Source organism: Poecilia latipinna, unplaced genomic scaffold, assembly GCF_001443285.1.
Source record: "Poecilia latipinna isolate Pla-1442-1.1 unplaced genomic scaffold, P_latipinna-1.0 Scaffold1605, whole genome shotgun sequence".
Classification (NCBI taxonomy): Eukaryota; Metazoa; Chordata; class Actinopteri; order Cyprinodontiformes; family Poeciliidae; genus Poecilia; species Poecilia latipinna.
Window position 1 is genome coordinate 128455 of NW_015114221.1, and position 10058 is coordinate 138512.

General features: G+C 42.7%; 1 protein-coding gene across 1 annotated transcript in view; it reads left to right on the forward strand.

The window, feature by feature from the left end:
- Positions 1-10058, forward strand: part of LOC106963955 (diacylglycerol kinase eta-like) — a gene marked incomplete at its 3' end in the record, with an annotated part of 65507 nt that overhangs the window by 40885 nt on the left and 14564 nt on the right. The window contains exons 6-7 of the mRNA XM_015059151.1: positions 3914-4018; positions 7660-7792. Coding sequence (XP_014914637.1) covers positions 3914-4018; positions 7660-7792 — 238 coding nt within the window. The remainder of the gene's footprint in view (positions 1-3913; positions 4019-7659; positions 7793-10058) is intronic.

Here is a 10058-nt window from a genome sequence, read left to right on the forward strand (position 1 = left end):
GTTGAGAAAATTATTTATTTGTTATTAGACATTTAGGGTGAAGCCTCTGAACAAAATGTTCCGTCCGAACGAGTCTCAACCTGACTTGAAGTAGGGGTGATACAGATTTCAGGTTTTATCACAATGTTTTGTGGTTCTCTTGTGATGAACGTGACAATAAGAGCTATTTGTTTCTTCTTTTTTAGCTAACTGTATGTTTGCGATTGAGTCACAGCAGTTTTAGCCCCACAAACACAAACACTGCACTTGAAAAACATCCACATGTGTAACAACACGCTTCTTATTGACACCAGTCACATGAAGAAGTGTGATCTGCGACACGAAGCTGCTCACAGTAGCTGCATTGAATCTTATTTTCAAATTTATTGATAGCGCTCATTGAACAAACAGTTGAGAAAATAGATTAAAAATAACAGTGCGGGGAGTTTTTTTGGGGGGGTTAAGCGACATTAATTATAATTTTTTTTTTTTTTGGGATGTTATGGAAATGCATACCATAGACACAGCTGATATCATTACTCAGCTGTGTTCTTCACAAATATTAATAAAAAACGCCGAACTGAAAGTGTTCTTTTACACAGCAGCTTCTCTCATTAGATTGCTGAGCTGCTAAGTTAGCCTCTTTTTGGTGCCACTTGTTCCATTCATCTCTGAAGGTCACTCGTCGAGAGTGCTTTTCTACACTTGAGGGATGCCTGGCACCATTTCTTTTTTTCAAAACAGCCATTCCCAGTTTCCCCTGGCAACCAGACTTATCACCGCTCCGTTCCACACGCCGGACACACCAGAAAAGAAGCACACATACAGGAGTGCGTGCCGTGCACGCTAACATTCCTGGTTGCTGTTCAGAAGTGAGGACGCATTGTGATGACCGAGAAACAAAAGAGCGACTTCTCTGAGGACCAACAGAGACAAACAAGGGGGAAAGGCGGGCGGAACGGCGCAGCCTCTTGTGCATTGTTGCCGACTGAATGCCTACATTTTCTGCTCACATGCACAGACACTGAGCTGCGTGAATGGAGCGTCGCTGTCAGTAATTCAGGAGTCGTCGTCTCCACTTAACAACGGAGGAAGAAGGCTAATATCATTAGTTTTGTTACCAAATGAGGGGGAGGGATGACAAAAACACGCCTGGTGCTTAAAAACCTCGTTTGTTTTGAGACGTTTTTAAGACTTTCCTTTCGGCTCTCAGGTAGATCAGGTGCTACTGAAAAGTCGGTTAACAGAAGAACGAAAGCAACCGATAAATTCGAAGAGTTTCATTTCAAAAACACTCTTATCTCCAAAAAGTCGCTGTCAGTGGTGACGCTGTGGGCAGGAAGGTTCTCCAGTAGCAGTCACAAATCTGAACAAGCCTCTGACTGGAGATTGTTGCTGCGTGTCCGCTGACACGCAGCAAAGACGATGTTCTATGCTGACAAAAAGAGAAAGAAGGATCAACTTTTAAAAGATTGTGTTCATTGGGCTCAAGAGATTGAATGAAGTTTGAAAACTTAATAAGTTAACTTGGATAAATTGAATTGAATTACTTACGACCAATATATTTAAGTTGGATCGCCTATTTTCTTTTTTCAGCGTGTCCTGAAAGTTGTTGGCGCCGCTAATCCACCTCATTTGCTTTTGCCACTCCTCTTTAAATCTCTTATATAATTTAAAATATATCAGCTGCTTAAGATAGTTTGAAATGTTAACGATGTGATTCTTTTGCCTTTGTTTGAAAATAATAGAAGCTCTGACGCTCACATATAGTGATGTCACATTTGTTTCCTGTATTTAAAAAACTGACTTGACCTCTGACAGCATTGATAAACATGTTTATTTGAACCGACTTGAGAAAATGACTCTAATTTTGATTTCAGAATTATAGCTCGAGTAAAACTAATAAAATTTGCTCCAAAATAGAGTAGGTTTTGTAAATTGTTTTTTTTCTTTTTTTTTTCCGTGTAGAAACATATTTTGAAGTTCTAGAGAAGAAGTCTGAATTATTTTTGGGAGGAAAAAAAAAGCAGAGTGTAAATCAGCCGTATGGCTCTGATTGGTGCATCTACGTTTGTGTCAGTAGGGAACTTTTACAAACACAGCCACAGTGCAACCAGAAGGTAAAAACTCTGAGGATCACAAGAATTTTAATCCTTACTCCCCAATAAACTGTGGCTCTCACCAGGCAACCGGCCTGCAGGCCCAGAGGGTCCAAAGTGGAGGAAGATGTCATAAACGCCGCGTCACACAGGGGAGTTTTATGTAACCCTGCTCTGCCATATGTGCGTTCACACATGATTTCCTCCTGGTTTGCACTGCACAGCTTGTGACTTTGCTATCAAACAGACCAAGTGTTCTTCAGGAGGCTTAAATGTGTTGCTTAGAAATAGATTACTATATTTTTTTTGAAAGTTAGTTTTTTTTCTCTAAGTGGCGCTGTCTCTTTCTAGGCCGTTTGGTGTTTGTTTATAATCAACCGTGTTTTCTGATCGGGGTCTTCTGAGACACGATGGCAACATGTGGCTTTAAAGCAGATGGTTAGCAAGTGACCTCCAGCATGCAGAATGAAAAGCTAACACTGACACACACACACACACACACACACACACACGGTATGGTGTTTACCTGCTGTTTTCCACACTTTCAGGAGAGCCTCAGGTGGAGCTTCAGACATGGCGCTGGTAAGGAAGCCAGGGGTTTGTTATGTGTGCGAGTGTGTGTTTGTGCTGCTGGGTAGGTGGACTACACACTCCCACATTTATCCCAATTATTGTCACAAAGGGAGTGTAATTTAGAGAATGGACCTCCAGAGCAGCTGAATCTGTGCCTTCAAATTATTGTAAATAGTCATTCTTGAACTGCATGTTGGGAAATCAGTGATCTCTATGAGGGAGACCGAGACAAAACACAAAACCACAGGCAGATATGGTATTAAGATTGTTTATTGACTAAAGATTAAAAGATGTCAATGAAGCTGAAAAATTAAAGGGGCAGTGTTATGTAAAATCCATTTTTATTTTTAGCTTTACAACTTGTTATAATGTTATTCCCTTGTCAAAAACATTGAGATTAATATCTCATGGCAACCATTCAGCTGTGCAAAACGCTTGGTGGAACCTAGCCCCGCCTTCGAGGACGAAGCTCCTCCTCTGAGCTGCAGTTTCCAAGCTTCCGCCTCACAGAACAGCTCCTTCAGACTAGCCAGCAGCGATTAGCAAACACTAGGTGGAGCTGAACATCCTCCAAGCTCAGTGATTTTGCTGAAGCACTAAGTATTCAACACATTCGGTGATGTGAAAAAAGTGTTTCCATTGCAGTTTTGCTAAGTACATCTATTTTGATGCCATCGAAAAACCACCTCATCCTAGCGACGAAACTTTTTATCAAAAAACGTATTTTTTTACGAAACTGTCCGCTAAGCAGATTTGTTTTCGTACTTTCAATTTGCGTCATTTTATGGTCAACGGCTAGTGTTTCTGTTCTCACTGCTGTGCAAAAAGGGAAGCACAATCCAGAGAGAAGTAGCAATGAATAAGTGATGTAGCGATGAACGGAGGCTGAATCAGGCGGCCCGTCTCCAGGGAGCGTCCTTTAAACGCGCACTAATGATCTCCGCCTGCCAGGACATTTCTGCCACAAAGGGCGGACGCAGAGAGAAGGTTGGCAGGAGGGAAGAAAGCTGCCAACTCTAGAAGGTGTGAGTGGGCTGGAGTTAAAAGGAGTTGGAGGAAAAGAGGGAGGGAAGACAGGAGGAAGGTGGGGGCTCCTCATCCTCTCTCTCTCTCTCTCTCTCTCTTTCTCTCTCTGTTGGCTCAGAGGCACCGCTGGGCCGAGGAGGGAAGGCGACGGAAACGCTTCCCTCTCATTTCAGCCACAGCACCGTCCGTCCGTCCATCTTCCCTGGCTCACAGCATCCTTGCCTCTCTCTCTCCAGGTGATCACCCCGTTCCGTAGGCTCATCCTCTGCGCCGAGAACAGGAAAGAGATGGAGGACTGGATCAGTTCGCTCAAGTCCGTCCAGTCCAGGGAGCATTACGAGGTAAGGGGCACTTTCTAAATAAGATCCGAGCCTCTTCCCCCGTCCTGGGGTTTCCAAGACTCAGAGCGACAGCAGATCTGACGTTAAGGCGTGTCCTCTCCGCTCGCGGGACGCTTCTTCGGTTGACAGTTGAATATTATCGGGGGGGAAAAAACGGGATGAAAGCCGTAGCTTGTTGCAGTGAAATCTGGTTTGGTGTGTGGAAGTTCAAAGATATTCAAAGTGTCACATGGATCTGGTGTGCTCACATGTGCATAAACTATGTGGGGAACAAATAAAAAAAGGATAAAGGCGTCAACAGTAAATTTAGTTTTCCAGCTGCAGCCTCACTGGATCCCATCTCCAGCAAACTTGCAGCACAACAGTTGCGTCCTATCTGAGGAGTTTCTCTGCACACACACACACACACACACACTCACACACACACACACACAAAGAAAAAAAAATCAAGCCCCCTTGTGCGGAAATCCCTGCTGTCAACAGAGATGTGAGCGCTGACGGTGACAGGTTGTGGCGCGCTCAGGGCCGGGGGACAGGAGCACAGGCGCGCGGCGGCTCTTATTTCAGAGGGGAAATCTTATATAAGACCCCCCCTCACTGCACCGCAGTGCAGCAGCAACCCCAGAGCTGGCTCGCCACGAGGAACACACATGTACACACGCGCACACGACACACACACATACACACACCAAGCCAAGCTGCACGGACCAGACAGGCTTTGATTTAAAAGTGGTGCTGTGAGGATGTCCCATTTAGCAGCACCTGTTACAGTTCCACTTTACAACAAAATAAAAAAAAATAACAAACTGGGATGGGGGGTGGGCTGCGCCAGCTGCTGCAGACGCAACGCCCACGCTGGAACGCTGCGCCGCTCGCATCACCTCTGCTGTGGTCCCCAACCTCCACATGCACAGAAGCTTCCAGGGGTCCGGCCGCTCCTGCAGAATCACGGATCACACACGTTCAGGAGTCCTGATGGAAACGCTGCTAATATCAAATTCCAGGCCTTGGGGCCAAATCCAGCCCACCGTACCTTTTTCTGTGACCCTCTAGATTCTGAGACATGTAAAGAGGACTTTCAAGATAACAGTTGTGTGCTTAACTAATATTTCATCAACCAAATCAAAGTAGTTTTTAGCCGTTTACTGCCAATTTACATCAATCATTCCCTCCTGTTTTTGTGATTACGCAGTCATGGAAAATCATGTAAAATCAACAGATCCCCACACTTTGTAGCGCTGAATTTATTGTAGATTTTCTGAAAAAATTGTCAAAAACTTTGGGTCTAAGTGTCTGCTTACTAAGGGTGGGCATTATGGACTTGATTTTTTCTCACAGCATTATGTGGAATTATTGTGATAACAATAAAAGTGACGATAAGAACGATTTATTTCTTCTTTGTCATGTAAATCTGGTTATGGATGTGACTACATGGCACCGCAACCTTAACTCCAACAGCACAACTGCTCTTAGAAAAAAAAAATTAATATGTTTCTTTAGATCATTAGTCACATAAAAATGTGTGATTTGTATCACTAAAACGCATTTTTATCATATTTTAAAATTGATTGACATTTATTGATACTTAATGAAAAAATATGTGGAGAAAATAGCCAATCTAACAATCCCTACTATACTGATAGATTTGGGGGGGATAAATAAAAATTCTTATTATGATCAGAAATTTATCATGATACATGATAAATGATAAACGATACGATACATGCCAGCCCCTGCTACGTACTCCCACCTGCAGATGGCAGTATTTCCTTCTTCTGCTACTAAACTACTGCCTCAGCCTCACTTGGTCTCATGTATGGGACAAATTTCACAGCAGTTCTTGCAAATATTTCTAAATTAGCACCACAAGACCTGTGATTTTGATTACAGAAAACAAACAAACACAAAAACAATCTCAAAATCCTGGAGGGACTGATGACTGTGAAAAAGTGTTCATTATTATTTACATATAAGTAGTACTTGTCAAATGCATGCACAGCTATTTATTAATATTTTAACAGTTTGCTACTGGGTTTTATTATTACATTCTGGCACAACCAGCCCTTTGAGAGCATTCATGATCTTGATGAAAATGAAAATGACTTTGACTCCCGTGTTCTAGTACAACGTTTTTCTTGATTGAGATGCAGTTATTATCTTATAGGAAATACTTAAAAGTAAAGAAAGAATTGACAGAAGCTGAGTTTGTTTGGAATTGTTTCACTTTTGTGTCAGAACTTCATGCTTTGTGATCTTGGAACACTGTGTGTGTTTTTTTACTGCCTGTTCTCATTCTCAGCTTGTCTGGACACCCGGTCAGGATTCTGTTCCATTTCTTCTCAAAGGTCTAGAAAATCTGAGTTCTGCCTTTGAAATCCAACATGGCTGCCTGCCACAAATCTAAAACATTGTAAAAGTTGCGTCATTTCATGCAGTAGCACACACTAACACACTCATAGGTAACAGTTTAATGGATGCAAATTCATCCTCGTTATCAATATTATTACAGATTTTTGTAAATGATGGTGATTGATTCCACTGCTGCTAGTCCTTGAAATCTGAAAGGTTAGTAAGACATGAAATAGAGAAACTTTGACCATTTCAGATTGTCCATGTTTCCTTGAAAAGTCTTTAAAAGTCTTCAATTTATGTATCTAAAATTAAGGCCTTAAAAAGTTAAATGTCACTTGGCCTTAAATACATCAGTCACATGTCTTAAATGTTGTTGTAGCAGGACTTTTTAATCTAGTATATGTAGTTTTCTGTCTGGCAAAAGTTTGAGCTACTGCTAACTAGATGCTAACATCTAGTTAGCGGTAGCTATTTATGTTTTTTGGATCTGTCATGGGTAAGTGTAAGTTTATTGCCAGTTGACTGGACGTTTGTTTTTGCCTCTGGCTCACTTGCCTGTGCACATTCTGTGCACAAAATGTCTTTTAAACTCGGCACCATGGGGGTTTAGGTTTTAGGGAACATTGAAGTGTGAAAAGCACAAAACTGCTCATAACAGCCACATACATTTCCCATTTCCAGAAATGTCAAAAGTCATGCTTTTCTTGATTGTAATTCTTTCGGTCTTAAATTCAATTCAATGTGTTGTTAAAAAGGTCTTTAAAAAGCCTTAAATTTGACTTGCATTGTTTAAACTCGTCATTTGAACATCTAACTAACCGCTATGCTACATGGCGCCCTTCACTGGTCGAAATATCTCAACTTTATTATGTGGTTCGTTTAAAACGTGTGGATTTTAACGTCGTTCAAAATCTTTATGCGGTCGACTGAAAGCAGCCGAAGAAAGATAAAAAAAAATAATCGGAGGTCCACTATGTGTCAGCCTGCATTATAAGATGTAATTTAGTGCTTGCACGACCAATACGTCATTGTGTGCTGCAGCTCGCTAACTAGCGACACTCCGCTGCAGAGCAGCTCTCTGTGCATCAGACGGTGATGGGAAAGTGATGGGAAAGGAGCAGCCCATGCGTTAAAACTGAGGGGAGGGTGGGGGTGTTGGCAGAGTGTCGCCCCATGACAAGCTGGGAATGTGAATGTGTTGATTGTTATCACTTAGTGCACTGTGCTTGCTCTTCTCTGACTGTTTTTTTCTCAGTGCTGCCAACCTGTTTTAACTTCTCCTTTGTCAGACGGCACAGTTTAATGTGGAACATTTCTCAGGGATGCACAACTGGTACGCCTGCTCCCACGCACGGCCCACCTTCTGCAACGTCTGTAAAGACAGCTTGTCTGGGGTCACATCTCATGGCCTCTCCTGCGAAGGTAAACACCACAACACCTCACATGCTGACACTCGACAAAAACAAAGTAGGGTTATTGCTTTCTGTCTTTTTTTGTTTCAAACGTGCATATTTTGTCACAGAAGGGTTTTTGGGGGAATGTTTTGCACAACACGAAGAGTCTCGGCTGAACTGTGCAGTCTTAAAGGAGCAGTGTTGTGTAAAATCAACTTTTTGGAGCTTTAGATCATTTTATAATGATGTATATTATAATATTGTGATTCTTTCATGCATGCTTCAGAAATTCTCTATTCAGTGTCATGACATAGTGTTTTACAATGTTTTACATATTAATATATATGTAAAACTTTTTTTTTTTTTACAAAACTTTCATAGATGCATTAAAAAAAGTAAGTTGGCCTTAAATATGTCAATCACTGGTCTCACATTTTGTTGTGGCAGGACGTTCTGATCTCGGATGTGTCGTTTTCTGCTAGACAAAAATTTGAGTCACACACATACGTCTTCATCGCGCTTGAGGCTGCTGCTAACTAGCTGCTGCTAACTAGCTGCTAACATACTACAGCTTTAAGGGTGTGAATACTTTTGTGAGGCGGTGTATTTTTGGCAAATGACATTCCAGACCTTCGTCATCAGTCTATGCACCAAAAGATTTAGTATGAAAAACGCAGTCGGCGGTGTCCAGTAGCACTACAGTGTCCATAATAGATTAGTCTTTATTGGGCCCTGGAAACACCACTTCAATTTCCATACACAAAAATGAAGACTCCCAAATTACCCATAATGCTACCTTGCTGGTTACGAATGTCATGTTCTGTCGTTGTAAACTCAGGATCAGCTAACAAACAAAGCCCTCCTGCAGCCAAAGCAATAGTTGACTGCAGGAGGGCTGAGCAGCAGCAAACATGTTGGCTAACAAACTGACTCCTCTTAGTGGCTCATTTTGGCATCAGATCTTTAAGGACGGCCAAGCTACTGACCCATAGCTACTTTGGCAAGGTCACTGCTGCACAAGACCTTTCAAATCACAAAGAGGAAGAAGGTATTTATATTTTTGCTAAAGTCTGCAGGAAAGCAGCACATTAGGTTTAGTGAAGCCAGCGGTAACCCTGGCAGCGCTCTGGGCTGTGGAGCGGGATGCCTATCACAATCACGGCTTGAGGTGCAGGAGCAGGAAGGTGCCGGCATTAAAACTAAACATGCCGTGCCGTATAGCTTTCATGTCATACTGTGTGTTAGGTAATCATTGACTCGGTTTCTCTTTTAGCATTCACACCATGCCCCTTTGTCATTAGCGGAGAAAAAACTGCTAATCTTGTGGCTGACGTCATCCCTCTTCACCTTCTCTGTGAAGGAAAGTGTAAGGTGAGGTGTTGAAGGGAATCAGGCTAACAAGACCACGTAACACCAACCCCTTTCTGTTGGTTGGTGTTACGTGGCATTGATGCGCAGCAGAACATTATGATACCCATCGGCATGTTCCTCATGCTATTTTAGCTAACTTTTACCTGTGAGGTGTAGGAAGGTGCATCCATCCAGTATTATGGATGGATTTGGGGTGGAACCCTCCATGCATGGTTAGTAGCTTCCGAGTCTTAACATCCGTGGCCTTCATCTCTTCCATTGGCCAGGCAGGGTATCTGATTACTGGTAAGGCATCTCAGGACTTGCCTTATTCGTTGGAGGTATTTGGCTGTGGCTCCTTTCCTTGTGACCTCATCGAGGTTGCCATTTGCTTGCTGTATTCCCAGGTACTTGTAGCTGTGCTCTATGTCTGCTATTGTTCCTTCTGGGAGTGATACCCCTTCTGTGTGGACGACCTTCCCTCTCTTTGTAACCATCCGGCCACACTTCTCTAGTCCGAATGACATCCCAATGTCAGTGCTGTAGATCTCTTGGCGTACAGCTTGATGTGACTGATTGTGGCCCCATTCTTAAGTCGGTATCCGTAAGCATTCAGTCTAAGCATTCAATGAACTGTGTGGTCTACAAGTAGTTGGTGTTCTTCTGTGTCGTGCTCATGTATTTATCCATGTGTCCGCTTATCTTAGCCGCTATGATGCCTGACATGAGCTTCCATGTTGTAGAGAGACAGGTTATTGGCCGATAGTTGGATGGGACTTCTGGATCAGGATTGTGCGCCCTTCAGTTAACCCATTCAGGGTGAGTATTCCAGTATTGTTCAGTGTCCAGCCTTGGTGGGTCTGCCCTCCTTGTTATTGGGTCTCATGGTTGCTCTTATAGCCGAGCATTTCAAGGATCACTGATGCTGAGTTGTATATCAGCTC